This window comes from Eleutherodactylus coqui, chromosome 2 (genome assembly GCF_035609145.1).
Source record: "Eleutherodactylus coqui strain aEleCoq1 chromosome 2, aEleCoq1.hap1, whole genome shotgun sequence".
NCBI classification, from domain to species: Eukaryota; Metazoa; Chordata; class Amphibia; order Anura; family Eleutherodactylidae; genus Eleutherodactylus; species Eleutherodactylus coqui.
Window position 1 is genome coordinate 252,209,060 of NC_089838.1, and position 22,529 is coordinate 252,231,588.

Sequence of the window (22,529 nt, forward strand, 5' to 3'; positions counted from 1 at the left end):
TGCTCTCCCATACAAGTCTATGAAAGAGTGTGCACACAAGAACCTGAAAAGAGTCAGATTTTCGTATGCCATGCACTCTTCAGCAGGTGACAGTGCTGGATGGTGGGAGTGGGTGAGTATCAAAAATGTACATCAATCGGCTCCCTGTCACATCTCCTAGCACCATAACACAGTGTTGTGGGGATGTGACAGATTTCCTTTAAGGCTATGATCACATCACTGTTTTCCTTCCCTTTCATCATAGGAACAGAAAAACGTAAAGCCAGATCTGTCCCATGAAAGAGCTGAAAGGCACTGTACAGACTCCATTGAGTATGATGGGGTCCATTCGGCTTCCATCATGCCCTCTGGCATTTTCCTGGATGAAATAGTGCTCTGAATGGAGCCTCCAAATTAGATGTGAACATAGTCTAATTTGTGGAATTTACTAGAGGCAGTAAAGTACTGGTACATAAAAACAATGCAATTTATATACAAAAATATTATTTAAATATCAGTAACCAAACTTCAGTAGGAAACCTATAAATGTAAAAGTATAAAAAGGCTTTTCTATCCGGTCTTCCAGCAAGTTGTGAGCGATTCCGCATTCACACGCAATATTAATTGCATATGCACTGCCCAGCGCACGCATCCATACAGATCAATGGAGACCATACATGTGGAATCCGCATTAAAATAGAGCATGCTGGGATTTTTCTTCTACTCGCAGAATCTACAACTCCTACCGCACGTCTGAATGAACTGTCGAAACTCAATGCCTGCGTATTATCGCATATCTTCCATGTGGACGGTGATCGTGGAATCTGCAACTCAAATCTGGTTGTGTGAAACCAGCCTTAGTGCGGCAGCATCTTGTGTAGCTACATGAATCGTCCACCTCCTGTTTCTTTCTCCTTCCCTCTGATGTTTTGAGACGCTGCTGTCAGTCCGTTGGCACCCCCACAACACAATCAATTATTTTTGCTAATGTATTTATGTCATGGGCTTGGTTCTGGGGCTATTTTTATCTTATGAGCTTGATTCTGCTATTATATCTATGTATTGAGCTTGATTCTGGTATTATAGCTATATATTGATCTTGGTGCTGGTGTTATATCTATGTATTGAGCTTGGTTCTGGTGCTTTATTTATCTTATAAGCTTGATTCTGGTATTATATCTATGTATTGAGCTTGGTTCTGGTGCTGTAATTATTTTATGTGCTTGATTGTAGTATTATATCTATGTATTGAGCTTGATTCTGGAATTATATTTATGTATTCAGCTCGGTTCTCGTGTTATATCTATGTCATGAGCTTTGTTCTAGTGCTGTATTTATCTCATGAGCTTGGTTCTGGTATTATATCTATGTATTGAGCTTGGTTCTGGAATTATATCAATGTATTGAGCTTGGTTCTGGTATTATATCTATGTATTGAGCTCGGTTCTGGTGCTGTATTTATCTCATAAGCTTGGTTCTGGTATTATATCTATGTATTGAGCTTGGTTATGGAATTATATCAATGTATTGAGCTCAGTTCTCGTGCTGTATTTATGACCTAAGGGTTTCTGATGCTGTATGTATTTTTTCTGGAACATTCCCTAAGATGTTCTGTTGTAGGTATGTTGTTATCTTGCTGCTTCCTGCACAAGCAGAATACAGACAGATTGCTTATCAATTTTATATATATATATATATATATATATATATATATATATATATATATAGTTCTTTTTCATGGGGGGAGGAGGGAGAGCGTAAAAAAAAATCTGTGCCAATTAACCAAAGACCAGCATTGCTTATAATTGACAGTTGGCCCAATGAAAAAAGGTAACACTGACACTGCTCTGTAAGTTATTCTCTCTGTGACCCGTCCCAGGTGCTCAGTGATGTTCAACCACAAATTCAAAAGGGCAATGAAACAATCAGGGTTCAATATGCGGCGCTCACTGCACCCTTTTAGAAAACCCTTTTTCCACTGTGATAAAGCAAATAAAAGACATTGGGCTGGGGACGAATTGCAAATAGGCAATAGCTGTTTTGCGTGGCAACCACACTTTCTGCAAGGATCCGGTGAATGCCACACATTCAACAAGATTTGTTTGACTAATTTACAGCTGGCGTGACATTATCCGATCTAGCTCTATAGAAGAGGTCTACTGCGATGCCCATGGGCTGCATTAAGGCTCGTGATCCAAGTGCCCAAAGGTCCAAGTATATTCAAACGATTGATCATGTCGAAATAGAAGTTGCTTTGTGTATTATTCATTATAAGAAAAGCGATGCCTGCACATTGCTGAATAATTTGCGTCTCTGAGGATGTATTCAGCCATTTTTCTTCATCATGAGCAGAAGTGAATCACATTTTCCAGTGGTTACGTAAGACTGAATAGAGGATGATTCCTTTGTGCAATCCGAGATGCAATTGCTGTACTATTCTGGTTATAATTTCTTTCCATTTTAAGAATCGAGTTTTAAATATTTAAACATTTCAGTTCAGCTTCTATATAATGCAAACGCTTCATGCTTGAAATGTTCTTGGTTTTCGGAAAGCTCACAAATAATAGTTCTAAAGAACTTCCCAGCACATAATACAGATTGGGTTATATAATTCATACTGCTTATAATTGGGATGAAAAAAAAGACAGAAAAGTTATTGGGGGATAAGTTTGTGGAAAAAGTATTTTTTCTCAGTTTTTTGTATGGACATCGCATATTCTGTGAATATGCTTTCTGTTACCTGATAAGGAGGATTATTTTATATAGCACACACAATACATCAATGTCCATGAAAGTGAGGTGTTCAACCTGATTTAATAGCATATTTGCCTACAAACCCAACTGTGGTCCAGAGGGACTGGTATAATAATGGAGCCAGTCATAATGGGGTCTATGATGTCCAGCAGACGAAAACTGAAGCGGGAAGTGGAGTAGACCATGTGGTGATCAGGGTTTTTCCCTTTTTTGAATTATTTAACAAATAATCTATTAGGTCGTATTGAGTCAATAAAACCAGGTACAACGCGCGTTGGACAGAACACACATGATTTACAAGGACCCTGAACATCGCACGTGCTATTCTCGTTGGTGAAAACAGACAAGAATAGGATACGTGCTGATTTTTTTCACATGGGCCATTGGTTTGTGGGATAAATTTGCCATGAGAGTTGCCTAATATTAGTGAAACAATAAAAAGAATAAAAGATGACACATTACTGGTATCTCTGCATCTGTAACAACGCCTACTATAAAACATACATTAAATACCATAAAAAAATCACAATAGTTATGTTCTGTTCATCCTTCACCTAAAAACATAATAAAAAATAAACAGTCACATGTACCCTATAATAGTACCAATTAGTGATGAGCAAACCAAACCAGTTCGGACTTTGGGTCGAACTTTGTTAAAAGTTCGATTCTGCGTAAACCTGAACCTCAGATGGTGCATCCTAGCCAGACTCACTGAAATAAGTAGAAGAAGAAGCTGGTGCTTTCGATTGTGGATCAGAGGTAAGCACTGTTGCCTTCCAGCACTGGGGTCCTAGGTTCAAATCTGATTAAGAAGAATATCTGCATGGAGCTTGTATGTTCTCCCTCTACTTGCATGGGCTTCCTCCCACACACCAAAAACACACCAATAGGTGAATTTAAAAATTGTGAGCCCCAATAGGTACAGAACCTGACATCAAAGTGCTGTGTAATACATTTTTTTCTGTATAAATAAAGGTGATTATTATGAAACAACATACAAACTCCATCCATCACATGATACAAGGGTCTTAGGCCGCCTGCAGACGAGCGGGTCGGATCCGGCGGCGAGAATTCTCGCCGCGGGACCCGACCCGAGTGCCTGCAGAGACGAGCGCGTACTCACCCGCACCTGGCGGTCCCGGCTCTTTCATGTGCTGGCTGCCGGGCAGCCGGCGCATGCGCAGACCGGAGACGGCGGCCGGGTGAGTGATGTTTCTGTGCGAGGCTCTGCGAGCCCCGCACAAAAATAGGACATGCCGCGGTTTGTTTGCTGTGCGAGATTTCGCGCGGCCAAACCGCGGCCGTCTGCATAGGAGTGCGTATTGTAATGCACTCCTATGCAGGCTTTCAGTGGCGGAAATCCCGCCGCGGGATTTCTGCCCGTGTGCAGGCGGCCTAAGACAGCGTTATACACTAATTATACACTAATTCATGATATTTTGGGTTGGTTCAGTTTGAACTAATTTGGACTGACCAAACGTTTCAAAAGTTCGCTTATCTTTAGTACCAATGAAAACTACAAAAAATTCTGCAAAGACTTAGTCGTGATACAGCTACGTAAACAGAAAAGTAAAGATGTTCTGAGTCTTGGAATATGATAACACAGAAAGACGTTCTGTAATAATAATAAGTGTGTTTCTTGTACAAAAATAGTTAAACATAATAAATAGAGATGAGCGAGTATACTCGCTAAAGGCAATTGCTCGAGCGAGCATTGCCTTTAGCGAGTACCTGCCCGCTCGAGACTGAAGGTTCGGGTGCCGGCGGCGGGCACGGTGCTGCGGGGGAGAGCGGGGCGGAACGGAGGGGAGATCTCCCTCTCCCTCTCTCCCCCCTGCTCCCTCCTGCTGACTGCCGCTACTCACCACTCCCCGGCGCCGGCACCCGAACCTTCTGTCTCGAGCGGGCAGGTACTCGCTTAAGGCAATGCTCGCTCGAGCAATTGCCTTTAGCGAGTATACTCGCTCATCTCTAATAATAAATAGAGATGAGCGAGCACCAAAATGCTCGGGTGGTCGTTACTCGGGATTAAATTTTCGCGATGCTCGAGGGTTCGTTTCAACTGATCTTATGAGTCATCTTGACAGTTGTTAATATGATGGGCCTATTATATTTAGTCGTATTAACTGAAAGTTAGCATTTTGTCGATAATTTGTTAATATTCTACATTCCTTATTATTAGGAGGAAAGAAATGTACAGTATATGTAGCTAGGTTAGTCAGAACTAGACAATCCTTAAAACTTAGCCAGGTAAAGTCATTTGACAGCATACCATTCCATCATTACTGTATGCCAGACTGGCGGATATGTTTTGCCATGCACCAGTTTGACTTTGGGCTATCTGAAGAAACAGAACCTGCTTTTCACCCTTGATATTTGCTAATGGGATATGGTCTTTGCTACAGGATCCCCAATCCATTACTTGCAGAGATAGTGCCTGATGGTGTGAACAGGTGCATATCCAGAGAACAAGCTTTAGGCAGGGCTGGTGGCACAGATGCAATAGCAAGGTTCAAGTAGAAGATCAGGGAAGATAGCAGGAAATGAAGAAGTCTACAATACAGAGCCGAGATCAGGGAGCGCAGAAATTAGAATTGTCAGGAATAGAGATGAGCGAGCACCAAAATGCTCGGGTGCTCGTTACTCGGGACGAAATTTTCGCGATGCTCGAGGGTTCGTTTCGAGTAACGAACCCCATTACAGTCAATGGGCGACCCGAGCATTTTTGTATATCGCCGATGGTCGCTAAGGTTTCCATTTGTGAAAATCTGGGCAATTCAAGAAAGTGATGGGAACGACACAGCAACGGATAGGGCAGGCGAGGGGCTACATGTTGGGCTGCATCTCAAGTTCCCAGGTCCCACTATTAAGCCACAATAGCGGCAAGAGTGGGCCCCCTCCTCCCAACAATTTTTACATCTGAAAAGCCCTCATTAGCAATGCATACCTTAGCTAAGCACCACACTACCTCCAACAAAGCACAATCACTGCCTGCATGACACTCCGCTGCCACTTCTCCTGGGTTACATGCTGCCCAACCCCCCTCCCCCGCACGACCCAGTGTCCACAGCGCACACCAAAGTGTCCCTGCGCAGCCTTCAGCTGCCCTCATTCCACACCACCCTCATGTCTATTTATAAGTGCGTCTGCCATGAGGAGGAACCGCAGGCACACACTGCAGAGGGTTGGCACGGCTAGGCAGCGACCCTCTTTAAAAGGGGCGGGGCGATAGCCCACAACGCTGTACAGAAACAATGAGAAATATAATCCTGTGCCACCTCCATCAGGAGCTGCACACGTGGGCATAGCAATGGGGAACCTATGTGCCACACACTATTCATTCTGTCAAGGTGTCTGCATGCCCCAGTCAGACCGTGTTTTTTTATAAATAGTCACAGGAAGGTACAACTCCGCAATGGGAATTCCGTGTGCACCCACAGCATCAGTGACTCCCTGGAACCCACCGGCTGTACATAAATGTATCCCATTGCAGTGCCCTGGACAGCAGAGCTAACGTCAGATTAAATGCAGGTGGGCTTCGGCCCACACTGCATGCCCCAACCTGACCGGGGTTTTTAATTCATAGACACAGGCAGGTACAACTCCCTATTGTAAAGTCCCTGTGGACCGACAGCATGGGTGGGTGCCAGGAAGCCACTGGCGGTACATAAATATATCCCATTGCATTGCCCATCACAGCTGAGGTAATGTCATGTTTAATGCAGGTGGGCTTCAGCCCACACTGCATGCCCCAGTCAGACTGGGGTTCTTTAGAAGTGGACACAGGCAGTTACAACTCCCTGTGGACCGACAGCATGGGTGGCTCCCTGGAACCCACCGGTGGTACATAAATATATCCCATTGCATTGCCCATCACAGCTGAGGTAAAGTCAGGTTTAATGCAGGTCGGCTTCGGCCCACACTGCATGCCCCAGTCAGACTGGGGTTCTTTAGAAGTAGACACATGCAGTTACAACTCTCTGTGGACCCACAGCATGGGTGGCTCCCTGGAACCCACCGGCAGTACATAAATATATCCCATTGCAGTGCCTAGCACAGCTGATGTAACGTCAGCTTTAATGCAGGTGGGCAAAAAATTAATTGGATTACACTGTAGGCGAGGGCTCCAAAAAATTGGTGTACCAACAGTACTAATGTACCTCAGAAAAATTGCCCATGCCCAACCAAGAGGGCAGGTGAAACCCATTAATCGCTTTGGTTAATGTGGCTTAATTTGTAACTAGGCCTGGAGGCAGCCCAGTTAAAATAAAAATTGGTTCAGGCGCAAGTTTCAACGCTTTAATGAGCATTGAAACATATAAAAATTGTTTACAAAAATTATATGACTGAGCCTTGTGGGCCTAAGAAAAATTGCCCGTTCGGCGTGATTACGTGAGGTTTCAGGAGGAGGAGCAGGAGGAGGAGGATGAATATAATACACAGATTGATGAAGCTAAAAGGTCCCCGTTTTTGATGGTGATAGAGAACGATGCTTCCATCCGCGGGTGCAGCCTACGTATTGTTTAGGTACCGCTGCTGTCCGCTGGTGCAGCCTACGTATTGTTTAGGTATCGCTGCTGTCCGCTGGTGGAGAGGAGAAGTCTGGGGAAATCCAGGCTTTGTTCATCTTTATGAGTGTAAGCCTGTCGGCACTGTCGGTTGACAGGCGGGTACGCTTATCCGTGATGATTCCCCCAGCCGCACTAAACAGCCTCTCTGACAAGACGCTAGCCGCAGGACAAGCAAGCACCTCCAGGGCATACAGCGCGAGTTCAGGCCACGTGTCCAGCTTAGACACCCAGTAGTTGTAGGGGGCAGAGGCGTCACGGAGGACGGTCGTGCGATCGGCTACGTACTCCCTCACCATCCTTTTACAGTGCTCCCGCCGACTCAGCCTTGACTGGGGAGCGGTGACACAGTCTTGCTGGGGAGCCATAAAGCTGTCAAAGGCCTTAGAGAGTGTTCCGCTGCCTGTGCTGTACATGCTGCCTGATCTCCGTGCCTCCCCTGCTACCTGGCCCTCGGAAATGCGCCTTCTGCCACTAGCGCTGTCGGATGGGAATTTTACCATCAGCTTGTCCGCCAGGGTCCTGTGGTATAGCATCACTCTCGAACCCCTTTCCTCTTCGGGTATGAGAGTGGAAAGGTTCTCCTTATACCGTGGGTCGAGCAGTTTGCACACCCAGTAATCCGTAGTGGCCAGAATGCGTGTAACACGAGGGTCACGAGAAAGGCATCCTAACATGAAGTCCGCCATGTGTGCCAGGGTACCTGTATGCAACACATGGCTGTCCTCACTAGGAAGATCACTTTCAGGATCCTCCTCCTCCTCCACCTCCTCCTCAGGCCATACACGCTGAAAGGATGACAGGCAAGCAGCATGGGTACCCTCAGCAGTGGGCCAAGCTGTCTCTTCCCCCTCCTCCTCATCCTCCTCCCCCTCCTCCTCCTCAACGCGCTGAGATATAGACAGGAGGGTGCTCTGACTGTCCAGCGACATACTGTCTTCCCCCGCCTCTGTTTCCGAGCGCAAAGCGTCTGCCTTTATGCTTTGCAGGGAACTTCTCAAGAGGCATAGCAGAGGAATGGTGACGCTAATGATTGCAGCATCGCCGCTCACCATCTGGGTAGACTCCTCAAAGTTTCCAAGGACCTGGCAGATGTCTGCCAACCAGGCCCACTCTTCTGTAAAGAATTGAGGAGGCTGACTCCCACTGCGCCGCCCATGTTGGAGTTGGTATTCCACTATAGCTCTACGCTGCTCATAGAGTCTGGCCAACATGTGGAGCGTAGAGTTCCACCGTGTGGGCATGTCGCACAGCAGTCGGTGCACTGGCAGATTAAACCAATGTTGCAGGGTGTGCAGGGTGGCAGCGTCCGTGTGGGACTTGCGGAAATGTGCGCAGAGTCGGCGCACCTTTCCGAGCAGGTCTGACAAGTGTGGGTAGCTTTTCAGAAAGCGCTGAACCACCAAATTAAAGACGTGGGCCAGGCATGGCATGTGCGTGAGGCTGCCGAGCTGCAGAGCCGCCACCAGGTTACGGCCGTTGTCACACACGACCATGCCCGGTTGGAGGCTCAGCGGCGCAAGCTAGCGGTCGGTCTTCTGTGTCAGACCCTGCAGCAGTTTGTGGGCCGTGTGCCTCTTCTCTCCTAAGCTGAGTAGTTTCAGCACGGCCTGCTGACGCTTGCCCACCGCTGTGCTGCTGTGCCGCGCGACACCGACTGCTGGCGACGTGCTGCTGCTGACACATCTTGATTGCGAGACAGAGGTTGCATAGGAGGAGGAGGAGGGTGGTTTAGTGGAGGAAGCATACACCGCCGCAGATACCACCACCGAGCTGGGGCCCGCAATTCTGGGGGTGGGTAGGATGTGAGCGGTCCCAGGCTCTGACTCTGTCCCAGCCTCCACTAAATTCACCCAATGTGCCGTCAGGGAGATATAGTGGCCCTGCCCGCCTGTGCTTGTCCACGTGTCCATTGTTAAGTGGACCTTGGCAGTAACCGCGTTGGTGAGGGCGCGTACAATGTTGCGGGAGACGTGGTCGTGCAGGGCTAGGACGGCACATCAGGAAAAGTAGTGGTGACTGGGAACTAAGTAGCGCGGGGCCGCGGCCGCCATCATACCTTTGAAAGCCTCCGTTTCCACCACCCTATACGGCAGCATCTCCAGGCTGATAAATTTGGCTATGTGCACGTTTAACGCTTGAGCGTGCGGGTGCGTGGCGGAGTACTTGCGCTTGCGCTAGCGACGGCTGGACGGTGCGCTGAGAGACATTGGTGGATGGGGCTGAGGTCAGCGGAGTTGAGGGTGTGGGTGCAGGCCAGGAGACGGTAGTGCCTGTGTCCTGAGAGGGGGGTTGGATCTCAGTGGCAGGTTGGGGCACAGGGGGAGAGGCAGCGGTGTAAACCGGAGGCGGTGAACGGCCTTCGTCCCACCTTGTCGGGTGCTTGGCCATCATATGTCTGCGCATGCTGGTGGTGGTGAGGCTGGTGGTGGTGGCTCCCCGGCTGATCTTGGCACGACAAAGGTTGCACATCACTGTTCGTCGGTCGTCTGCACTCTCAGTGAAAAACTGCCAGACCTTTGAGCACCTCGGCCTCTGCAGGGTGGCATGGCGCGAGGGGGCGCTTTGGGAAACAGTTGGTGGATTATTCGGTCTGGCCCTGCCTCTACCCCTGGCCACCGCACTGCCTCTTCCAACCTGCCCTGCTGCTGCACTTGCCTCCCCCTCTGAAGACCTGTCCTCAGTAGGCGTAGCAAACCAGGTGGGGTCAGTCACCTCATCGTCCTGCTGCTCTTCCTCCGAATCCTCTGTGCGCTCCTCCCTTGGACTTACTCCAATTACTACTACCTGAGTGATAGACAACTGTGTCTCATCGTCATCGTCCTCGTCACCCACTGAAAGCTCTTGAGACAGTTGCCGGAAGTCCCCAGCCTCATCCCCCGGACCCCGGGAACTTTCCAAAGGTTGGGCATCGGTCACGACAAACTCCTCCGGTGGGAGAGGAACCATTGCTGGCCATTCTGGGCAGGGGCCCGGGAACAGTTCCTGGGAGTCTGCCTGCTCCTCAGAATGTGTCATTGTAATGGAGTGAGGAGGCTGGGAGGAAGGAGGAGCAGCAGCCAGAGGATTCAGAGTTGCAGCAGTGGACGGTGCAGAATTCTGGGTGGTCGATAGATTGCTGGATGCACTTTCTGCCATCCACGACAGGACCTGCTCACACTGCTCATTTTCTAATAAAGGTCTACCGTGTGGACCCATTAATTGTGAGATAAATGTGGGGACGCCAGAAACATGCCTCTCTCCTAATCCCGCAGCAGTCGGCTGCGATACACCTGGATCAGGAGCTCGGCCTGTGCCCACACCCTGACTTGGGCCTCTGCGTCCTTGCCCGCGTCCACGTCCCCTAGGCCTACCCCTACCCCTCAGCATGCTGTATTACCAGTAGTGCAGAAACAGAACGCTGTAATTAAATGTGCCACTTATTGGCCTGTGGTTGGAGGCTGACTTCCCTTACGGAACGCAGAGCAGAGCCAGAAAACAATTTTGCGCCAGCCTGTAGTGAGACGTAGGTGCGTATGACTGAGCTAGTGGAATTCACAGCGCAGAAGCAGTCAAGTGGCCAAAGGCCAGTAGTAGGCCTTAAGTATTTTGCTTCTATTTTTTTTAAATGCTGAGCTGATACTGCAGACAGATACTGTAGGCAGCGTATAATATTATGTATACTGTTTCCCTCTGGCGGGATGACGGCGGTGATGTAACAGAGACAGCAGACCCAGGAAACAATTTTGCACAAGCCTGCTGTAACGCTTAGCTGCGTATTAATTAGGACTACTACTGCCAGCAGACAGATACTGTAGGCAGCGTATAATATTATGTATACTGTTTCCCTCTGGCGGGATGATCGCGGTGATGTAACAGAGACAGCAGAGCCAGGAAACAATTTTGCGCAAGCCTGCTGTAACGCTTAGCTGCGTATTAATTAGGACTACTACCCCCAGCAGACAGATACTGTAGGCAGCGTATAATATTATGTATACTGTTTCCCTCTGGCGGGATGACGGCGCTGATGTAACAGAGACAGCAGATCCAGGAAACAATTTTGCGCAAGCCTCCTGTAACGCTTAGCTGCGTATTAATTAGTACTACTACCCCCAGCAGACAGATACTGTAGGCAGCGTATAATATTATGTATACTGTTTCCCTCTGGCGGGATAACGGCGGTGATGTAACAAAGACAGCAGACCCAGGAAACAATTTTGCGCAAGCCTGCTGTAACGCTTAGCTGCGTATTAATTAGTACTACTACCCCCAGCAGACAGATACTGCAGGCAGCGTATAATATTATGTATACTGTTTCCCTCTGGCGGGATATCGGCGGTGATGTAACAAAGACAGCAGACCCAGGAAAAAATTTTGCGCAAGCCTGCTGTAACGCTTAGCTGCGTATTAATTAGGACTACTACCCCTAGCAGACAGATACTGTAGGCAGCGTATAATATTATGTATACTGTTTCCCTCTGGCGGGATGACAGCGGTGATGTAACAGACAGCAGACCCAGGAAACAATTTTGCGCAAGCCTGCTGTAACGCTTAGCTGCGTATTAATTAGGACTACTACCCCCAGCAGACACGCAGTAAACTGAAGACGGTCACAGGCAGCCCAAAAATAGTATTTTTCCCCAATTTTTTTGAAAAAGCCCACTGCCTATATAGCCTGGATATCTCTTTCCCTGCCTCACCAGTACTGGCCCTATACTCTGTACAATGACTGCAGACTGAGGACGCAATGCTCTGCACGCCCGATATACAAAAAAAATAAAATTGTGCAACACTGCTAAAAGCAGCCTCAACAGTACTGCACACGGTCAGATGTGGCCCTAAGAAGGACCGTTGGGGTTCTTGAAGCCTAAAATCACTCCTAACGCTCTCCCTATAGCAGCTCCAGCATCAGCAGCACTTTCCCTGATCTCTGTCAGAATGCATCTGTGGCGAGCCGCGGGAGGGGCCGATTTATATACTCGGGTGACACCTGATCTCGCCAGCCACTCACTGCAGGGGGTGGTATAGGGCTTGAACGTCGCAGGGGGAAGTTGTAATGCCTTCCCTGTCTTTCTATTGGCCAGAAAAGCGCGCTAACGTCTCAGAGATGAAAGTGAAAGTAACTCGAACATCGCGTGGTGCTCGCCTCTAGTAACGAGCATCTCGAACACGCTAATACTCGAACGAGTATCAAGCTCGGACGAGTACGTTCGCTCATCTCTAATAATAAACCATATATAACTTTGGTATGATTATAATGACCAGTAAAATAAAGTCATAAAGATATTAAATGCATGATATGTGTCCCCAAATGTTTCCTATAAACAGTACAACTTGTCCCGCAAACACAAGGTCTCATACAGCTTCATTGCATTAATAATAATATTTATTTATATAGCGCCAACATATTCCACAGCGGTTACAAAACAGGGGAAACTGTAGTAATCAATTGATGGAGACAGTAGGGGTGAGGGTCCTGCTCCAACGAGCTTACATACTACAGATAATAGGGTGATGCAGAAGGTAAAGGGGCTGGAGATGTGCATGGTATGGCGAGGTGGGAATGTGGGATGCAATACACAGACAATGGTCAGATTGAGCCGTATAGTGGCTGAATCTGTATGACAGCAGAGGGCGGTTGATTACAGCTAGCAGGGATTGCAGTCGGTAGGACAGGGAGCATGTTATCAGGCGGAGTACTGAGGGGTTTGGTTTAGGGGTTATGGTAGGCCTCCCTGAAGACATGTGTTTTTAGAGCACGGCTGAAGTTGTTTGTCAGGGAGTGCATTAAAGACAAAAGAAAAAGTTATGACTAATGGAAAACAGAGGGGGGAAATTTTTATTTGTCCATAAGGCCTCATGTCCACGGCACGCGCAGATTCGGCATTTCTATTATGCCCGTGGACATGAGGCCTAAGGCTAAAAGGAGTTATGTCACTAAAGGGTTAAAATGCATTTGGATCAACTGAGTTATTCACCAATTATATTTACTTGAAACATAAATTAAAAATCTACTTTTTTAAAAAGTGTGACCTTTTAAGAAGGGTGTTTCCAATTTTAATGTGACTGGTAGGAAGTTATCACCTGTCGACCCAGATCAGCCATCTGAAGGGTTGGGGAGCTTGACCTATTTGCGATAGAAATGCTGTTTTACAATCTATAACCCTTAGGGCTTAGTCACACGGGCGCATTGGCGCCCGTGTTACTGCGGGAGGGAGACGGCCGTAATTCAAGACGGACGTCTCTCTGCAGCGCCGGGAGAAAGAACATGTGACTGGCTTCATTGCCGGTCATGTGTTCTTTTGCTCAGCGCTGCGGGGAGTCGTTTGTCTTGAAGTACAGCCGTCTTCTTCCTGCAGTAAGGGCTCAGTCACACCGGCGCATTGGGCGCCCGTGTACCGGTGCCGATGCGCCCGTGTGACAAAGCCCTTAAAGACCTTTAACTGCATTTGAAGCAGATTGGCTGTTAGATTCTGGTTTTCCAACATGTTTTGTGATACAGAAAGTCTGGAACTCTGTGAGATATCTTTTAATAATTCAACCATATACACAGTGGACCCCAATCTGAGATAATATACGGCTGCATTAATGTTATAAGTTAAAAGGGTTTGAAGAGTGGATGCTTAAGGGGATTAGATACCGCAAGGATATATTTATACAAGTCCAGCTTAAATCGTTTGATAGACTTCTACAGAAATTTAAACTGGAGGGTGCGACTGCTATCTTTGCTCACCGTATAGCTGCACCCTGTGTAGCAAATATATTGACGACTGCTTTCACTGAGTAAAAGTCCTTTTATATGGGACGACTGTTGAGCGGTAAAGCGCTGGACAGCGATCCCAATGATGATCGTTCTCAACAGAGGCATAACTTGAAGCTTTTGGCCCCCAATGCAAAATCTATAACAGGGCCCCTAACTATAATGCTATATTCATACTATTGGCTCCCTATATGGAGAAGATAGGCCTTAGGGCCCCCTAAGGCTCCTAGGCCCGGGAGCAGCTGCATCCTCTGCATCTCCTATAGTTACACCCCTGATTCTCATGCTATCACACATGAGCAAACATCGCTCAGTGAATGGAGGCCGAGCGGGCTGGAGATAGCTTCCGGCTGCCTGCCTCCATTCACAGTGAACAGGCAGTCATTTCTAGATGAACGACTTCCCGTTGGGGCAAAACGATACAGCGGCAGATCAGCGATGATTTTTAGGTGTCCATAAAAGATCCGATCAGCCGTTTCTCGCTGATCATTCTTTCACTGAATGTGTTTATACCTAGCAATTATTGTGCAAACCGCTCGATCTAACGAAGGGTTTGCACTATAACCGTGCTGTGCAGAGGCGTAACTTGAAGCCTCTGGGCCCCAATGCAAAAGCTGTAACAGGGCCCCCAACTATAATGCTTTATTCATACTACTAGGCTTACTATATGGAGAAGTTAGGCCTTATGGGCTCCCTAAGGCTTCTGGGCCCGGGTGCAACCGCATCCCCTGCATCCCCTATAGTTACACCCATGGTGCTGTGTAAAAGGGGCTTAAGTAATCTATAAAACTGAAAATTAAATGAATTTGTGCCGGATTCTTCCCGGCAAACTTTATATTCCACTTTGATCCTTAGATGATTCAGCGTAACAATGCAGGTGCCTGCGGTTCTCCAGTTCTTGCAGAGTTAAAAATAAACTGCTCCACAATCACCTCTTCAGTCATCCGCTTCCAAAGACATTGAATCACAATGAAAAGCATAGAAAAATGATTTTTTTATTGTATGTGGGAGTAAATATTTTTAATTTCCATTGTTGCTGCATTCCTTTTAGTTTAACCTCTAAATTTGTGATGTCAGAGTGAAATTGGTTCAGAGGAAAAAGAAATAATACACTGCTACAGAGAAAATGCCACATCGGAGAGTGAAAAAGCAAAACCGTGAAGATTTTGTCACAGTATTATGCAATGTTCTTTGTATGTTCAGATTAAAAAAGTTATGCAAATTGACATCACAGAAGAATTTGCGAGTACAAATTTATGGCCATGTTTGATACCCTCAAGAATGGAATAAACCTCAGCCCGGGATTCTTGCATAAGTGGAAAATATGAAAGGTCTGAAGGAGGTGAAGAGGGATGTCCTCTTCCCAATCATAATATTTTTTTTCTCTTTTTTAAATCTTCATAAAAATCCAATAGGTGGTGCTGTATCTCCTTCCATGTGCAGGTTGAAGGAGAGATAAGACACATTATAAAACTGTCCTGAGCTCAGTGGACTGATTTACGACTTATGTCTTGGCTCAGTTTGTCTGTTGTTTTAGGTTTTGAGTGCAAAACAGTCTCAAATTTTTGTGCGAGAACATTTATTTAGATCAAGAGAAATGTGTTCCCCCTGCCCTCTGCATTTGTATGTTATAATTATGTGCCATCCAAACTATATTCATTCATTAGCCTGACAAAGGGGGAGAGATATCCCCGAAAGCTTGCTGTAACATCATGTATTTTTGTTAGCCATTAAAAGGTATCATATCTACAAGATTACTTGGTTTCTCTCACTGAGAACATTCACACATTGACCTATCATCAGCATAGATCATCAATAATTGATCAGCCGAGGTCCGTCCATTGGGACTCCAACCAATCAGCTGTGCGGGCGCATCCTGTTGGCACCACAAATACACAGAGGTTGGAGTGAAAGCCTGCGCAATGACCTCCGTGTAGTGGCCGGCGCTTGTAACTGCAGACACAGCTCTCATTGATTTCAATGAGAGCCATGTCTGCAGTTACAAGTGCCGGCCACCACAAGGGAGGTCGAGGTGGAGACTTCTGCTCCAAATGCACAGAGGTCGGAGCGGAAGCCTTCACGCTGACCTCCGTGTAGTGTCCGGCGCTTGTAACTGCAGGCACGGCTCCTATTGATTTCATGTGCCCGCTCAGCTGATCGTTGGGGTCCAGATAATAGGTCATCAATAGTATTTCCCTGGAAAACCCCTTTAATTTTGGAGAATGTGGCTCACTCATTTAAATGATTTTGTGTTATTGTATTTTGTGTCTGCATAAAGGTTAAAGTCTGATGGTGACTCTAGGATGCCTTCAAGAGCTATTTCATGTAGGGCTACATAAAACTGGTTGGTATTTGCATGGGTATTGGGACCTAAACTTAACAGTATGCCACAATCATGAATTAAATTTGAAGATGATGGTTAGCAGAACAATATACATTGTTGTAGTGGTAGTGGAACTTAAGTCCTGAGACAAATGTCCCAACACACAGATCTGTGCATCCGATGTCATGTAGTAGAGGCTCCACAATCCCTTCTGCATATTGTTTGGACAGATTTGTATACTCCAATATTGATGATGATAGTGTCTCAAAGGTTAGCAGAGGCGGACTTGCATTTAAGCTGTCCGTTGCAAAAACTGCCCCTCACACTGCACCATCATCATGAACACTTGCAGTGGTGTCGCTTCGATATATTATGGATGGCACAGTGCAGTGTTCAGAGATGAATCGAGACGATCAATGATGATCGCCGAGCCACGTATGGAAGTAACATGGCAATTGGACTGATACCTCTGTCCTTTTGGAGGGCCATACAGCTCATCATCCTGGATTCATGGCTTGGAGTGCCATCCCCATAAACAGCTGATAACCTCTAATATGCGCTGAGGGCACAGTGATGGCACGCCATTATGTTAATGACACACTACAGCCCATTGCACTACCACATCTTCAGGGCATACCAAATACCATTTTCTAGCAATATAAGATGCATACCCACACAGAGAACATCAGCAGATATACTTTGCAACGTGTTCAGCTGATTTCTTAGTTATCACTGTCCCCAGATCTCTCTCCAATTGAGAATCTGTGGGATACAATTGGACATCGAGTGAATGCTCTCGGACAGCCTGACATGAATGAAGATGAATAGTAGACTTTGGTCAATACCACATGGTCAACACTACCTCAGGACAGTATACCAGCACTCATTGAATCAATGCCACATTGTGTTAATGACAGTATCGCCCAACATGGTGGCCCCAATACCTAATAATCATTCTATTTATTGGGCCACAGGAGATATGTAATTGTTTGAAATTATAATTGACTGTTCAGAACTCACAGTAATTCTGTATCTTTGTGCTGAGTTTCATCTCATTTTCAGCATACCTTTATGGTGTGGCATTACCTTTGTAAGGCAGTGTATTTGCTTAATTATCTGAGAAAATGTTCACAAAAGTAAGTAAATTTAATGGGACGCAAAGGAGCATTTAGAAATAATAGTCAATATGTTTTAGTTCATAAAACTAATATGGCTGGGAGACTTTGAAGCAATCTATAGGTCTTGCTGCTACTGTTATTTGTTACATGAACACTATTATTTTTGGCTAGCTAAGTTATCTTTTCACTTACATCTATACTTATCAAACCATCTTGTAAGGCCATGTTCACAAACCACAAAAATATCAACCTGTGTACATAATTTGCATTTCATTCACAAACAGAATAGTGTATCAGTTTGTGGCCATTGGGCTGAGTCCACACTATAGCACATAGTATAGGTGTGTATAACAAAAATATATTCAAAGGATTTGACACATCCAACCCCCTTGCCACTCCATTCAAATTCTATGGCACAAATGGAAATGGGGAAATAGCCAAGTGTTGTGCGCCTCACCTATATTATACACACCTTCTAGTATATAGAAATGTCTTCAAGTTGGAGGTGTTGGCCCACCAAGGGAGAGGCATGCATGGTGGTTAGTAACATCTCCTTTGGATAGAAAGTGCTTGCAGGTGTGACCATGAGGTATCTCTGGTACCCAGGATCTATGTTGGGGAGCAAAATCACTGGTCTGAACTACAATCGTCCTCGGAGTGCACCTCAGTCTCAGTTGTCGCAGTTCCTGTGACCAATTGGATGACCACATCTTAGATGCTGTATAACTTTAATTCAACTGAAGGTACAAATTGTAATACCTGAGGCAGACTGTGCAGCTGTCTTTTTGCAGATAGGCTCTAATGTCCTGTCTATGAATTACTTCACTTTTTGTTTCACATTAAAGTCTTTCTGTAGACTCAATTTGTAGCAAGACAGTTCCCACCCCATAGGGGTTGTGTTACAGTCTACAACTTTCAGTTGAACACTTTCTGCTGTAGGTGTTTTCTCTCTCCTCACCATCTTCTTGCTGTGCAACTCAAAGTCTCTGCCACACTGTAGGCTCCTCTTCCCCTTTAAAACCCTCATTAGTCACCGGACTTGAGCCAAGGGAGGGAATCAATTTGCCTCAGTCCCTTGCTTAAATGTACAGAGCAACCAAATTGGTAATATTTATAACAGTTTTGAGCAAGTTACATATTAGGGGATGTTAACTCATCCCCCTTACAAGTAGACTGGTGATCACTTCTTCTCGCTGTTGTCTATAAATTTTGCTAATAGAACTGGGAGTCAGCTGCAGGGAATAATATTTTTGTTATCTATCTGCTCATAGTGTCTTATAATGGGTATCTATGATCAGTCTACAATTCATTTTTTCACTCTTTCTAAACTTCAATCGTTGGAAAATGTGAGCTATATAATGAATTCCTATATTGAATATTATATCCGTCTCTTAACAATTGTAAAGCTTTGTATCTTATATATTCCCTAATCTAACTGTATTCTTTCTGTGTTTTTACAGAATGCATCGTACAAAACAAAATGATACACATAATTCTCATGGCCTTTGATGGTGAAATTGCAACCCTCAATTGTTGATCCTTGTGTGAATTGTCTATTTGACTATCAAAAAACAATCTGTCTCTGGAATTATCTACTCCATTGCAGACACTGGCACACTTAAAATTTTACCCAACCCAAGATGGAAGATGGCTACAGAAATAACTCAAATTTTTACGAAGGAGCACGGGATATAGCGCGAGAAGTGAAGAGACAAACAAGTAACCAAGCAATGGATTATTACCAAAATAATACCTACGGCGGTTATTCACCAAATGATGCTTATTATAATAGTGGAGACCCTGTCAATCAGGAGGAAGATGCTCAAAGTGATGCTACAGAAGGACATGATGACGATGATGAGGTATATGAAGGAGAATATCAGGGTATACCACACCCTGATGACATCAGGGCTCAACAGAAGGACACATCCATGAGAGATGAATTTAGAGACCATGCTGATATCATGGCAGAGAGGATGGAAGATGAGGAGCAGCTGGCTTACCAATATGAGAATATCATTCAGGAATGTGGCCATGGACGTTTCCAGTGGACCCTATTCTTTGTTTTAGGGCTAGCCTTGATGGCGGATGGAGTAGAAGTCTTTGTTGTAGGATTTGTGCTCCCCAGTGCTGAAAAAGACATGTGTTTATCACGCTCCAACAAAGGAATGCTGGGTAAGTTAGCTGAAGTGTGTTTATATCTTTTCATATATATTCTTTATTAAAAAGTTTTCAGAAGGGCAATGGATACAGAAGTGTTAGGTGACAGTCAGCAGGTATGGTAGCCTTATCAATTAGATATGCATATTATTATCTGATGCATCACAGAAGAAAACAATGAGAAACACTCAGGCAATGTTTGCAAGCTCTTCTGAAGTGCTTTAATATTGCATAGTTTATATAGCAGAATTTCTAGCACTTGTCAAGAGTTGATCACAAGCTGCTTCTGCCTGTCAATATCCAATCAAAATACAATAAAAATATAATTGCAAATCATAGCAAAGTTATGGCTTCATACACATACATGTATCCATAATTGCGTATTCATATGTCCAGTAGCTGAGAATTATTACATGATGTTCCACTTCTAAGGTCTTGGAAATAAGACATCTAGTATATAAATGCCAGAATATCTAGAAGCATGATTATGAATACAAAGACTTTTGTTATTATAAACTGTATTTTCCACTGCTGACCTGCTGCTTTGTGACGTGTGAAAAACTATAGACATGATGCGCTTTAAACCATTATACTTACGTTACTCTTACATTTCCCCCTCTTTTGTTTATACACATGATTACTGACTAGAGATGAGCGAACGCGTTCGTCCGAGCTTGATATTCGTGCGAATATTAGGGTGTTCGGGATGTTCGTTATTCGTAACGAACACCATGCGGTGTTCTGGTTATTTTCACTTCCTTCCCTGAGACGTTAGCGCGCTTTTCTGGCCAATTGAAAGACAGGGAAGGCATTACAACTTCCCCCTGCAACGTTTAAGCCCTATACCACCCCCCTGCTGTGAGTGGCTGGCGAGATCAGGTGTTCGCCTAATATAAAAGTCGGCCCCTCCCGCGGCTCGCCTCAGATGCGGTGTGAGTTAGATGAGGGACAGTGCTGTTTATACCGGAGCTGCTGTAGGGAAAGAATTGGTAGTTAGTGTAGGCTTCAAGACCCCCCAAAGGTCCTTATTAGGGCCACTGATAGCTGTGTGTTGGCTGCTGTTAGCAGTGGGATTTTTTTTTTTCTCAAAATCGCCTCTGCAGACCGTTGCACCTGGCATTAGGGACAGAAGTGCTGCATAGGCAGGGAGAGTGTTAGGAGTGAGTGTAGCCTTCAAGAACCTCAACGGTCCTTTCTAGGGCCATATTTATCCGTGTGCAGTACTGTCCAGGCTGCTGTTAGCTGTGCTGCATTTTTTTTGGGCTTCTCAAAATCGCCTCTGCAGAGCATTGCACCCTCCATTGATACTGCAGGGAAAGAATTGTATAGGCAGGGCCAGAACACAGTTATTATTCATAGAATATACGCAGTGCTGCCTGTTGGTGGGAAAAAACTGAAAACAAATCTATTTGTCCAGCCTCTGTCCGTCCTTACGGGCGGTGGACACGTGTGAGCTGCGTGAAAAACATTGCTAAATCATACGCACCCAGCTACGCTTTACTGCTGGCTTCGCCATTTGCTTTCCTTAATTGGGAAAAAAATACCTGCTCTGCCAGAGTTATAATAACTCTGCTACCCTCACGTTCTGTGACACATAAGCAGGGACACAGCACAGTTATTAAACTTCTCATGTTCATTGAATATACGCAGTGCTGCCTGTTGGTGAGAAAAAACTGAAAACAAATCTATTTGTCCAGCCTCTGTCCGTCCTTACGCCTGTGGAGACGTGTGAGCTGCGTGAAAAACATTGCTAAATCATACGCACCCAGCTACGCTTTACTGCTGGCTTCGCCATTTGCTTTCCTTAATTGGGAAAAAAATACCTGCTCTGCCAGAGTTATAATAACTCTGCTACCCTCACGTTCTGTGACACATAAGCAGGGACACAGCACAGTTATTAAACTTCTCATGTTCATTGAATATACGCAGTGCTGCCTGTTGGTGTGAAAAAACTGAAAACAAGTCTATTTGTCCAGCCTCTGTCCGTCCTTACGCCTGTGGAGACGTGTGAGCTGCGTGAAAAACATTGCTAAATCATACGCACCCAGCTACGCTTTACTGCTGGCTTCGCCATTTGCTTTCCTTAATTGGGAAAAAAATACCTGCTCTCCAAGAGTTATAATAACTCTGCTACCCTCACGTTCTGTGACACATAAGCAGGGACACAGCACAGTTATTAAACTTAGATAATTCATTCACTAGAGGCAGTGGGGCCTTTCGTTTTCCAAAAAGGGCAAAAATTATATTTGGCCTGCAGTCTTGCGCCAATTTATTTCCTGCCTGTGAAATCAAATCACTGGTAATACAGCATGCTGAGGGGTAGGGGTAGGCCTAGAGGACGTGGACGCGGCCGAGGACGCGGAGGGCCAAGTCAGGGTGTGGGCACAGGCCAAGCTCCTGATCCAGGTGTGTCGCAGCCGACTACTGCGCGATTAGGAGAGAGGCACGTTTCTGGCGTCCCCACATTCATCGCCCAATTAATGGGTCCACGCGGGAGACGGTTATTAGAAAATGAGCAGTGTGAGCAGGTCCTGTCCTGGATGGCAGAAAGTGCTTCGAGCAACCTATCGTCTACCCGCAGTTCTGCGCCGTCCACTGCTGCCAATCCGAATCCTCTGTCTGCTGCTCCTCCTTCCTCCCAGCCTCCTCACTCCACTACAATAACACCTGCTCAGGAGCGGGAGCACTCCCAGGAACTGTTCTCGGGCCCCTGCTTAGATTGGGCAGCAGCGGTTCCTCTCCCACCAGAGGAGTTTATCGTCACTGATGCCCAACCTTTCGAAAGTTCCCGGGGTCCGGGGGAAGAGGCTGGGGACTTCCGCCAACTGTCTCAACAACTTTCTGTGGGTCAGGAGGACGATGACGATCAGACACAGTTGTCTTGCAGT

General features: G+C 45.9%; 1 protein-coding gene across 1 annotated transcript in view; it reads left to right on the forward strand.

Moving 5' to 3' along the window:
* The first annotated feature begins 19,121 nt into the window (after positions 1 to 19,121).
* Positions 19,122 to 22,529, forward strand: part of SV2B (synaptic vesicle glycoprotein 2B) — a 59,038-nt gene continuing 55,630 nt past the window's right edge. The window contains exon 1 of the mRNA XM_066589984.1: positions 19,122 to 19,656. Within this exon, the coding sequence (XP_066446081.1) occupies positions 19,122 to 19,656 (535 nt within the window). The remainder of the gene's footprint in view (positions 19,657 to 22,529) is intronic.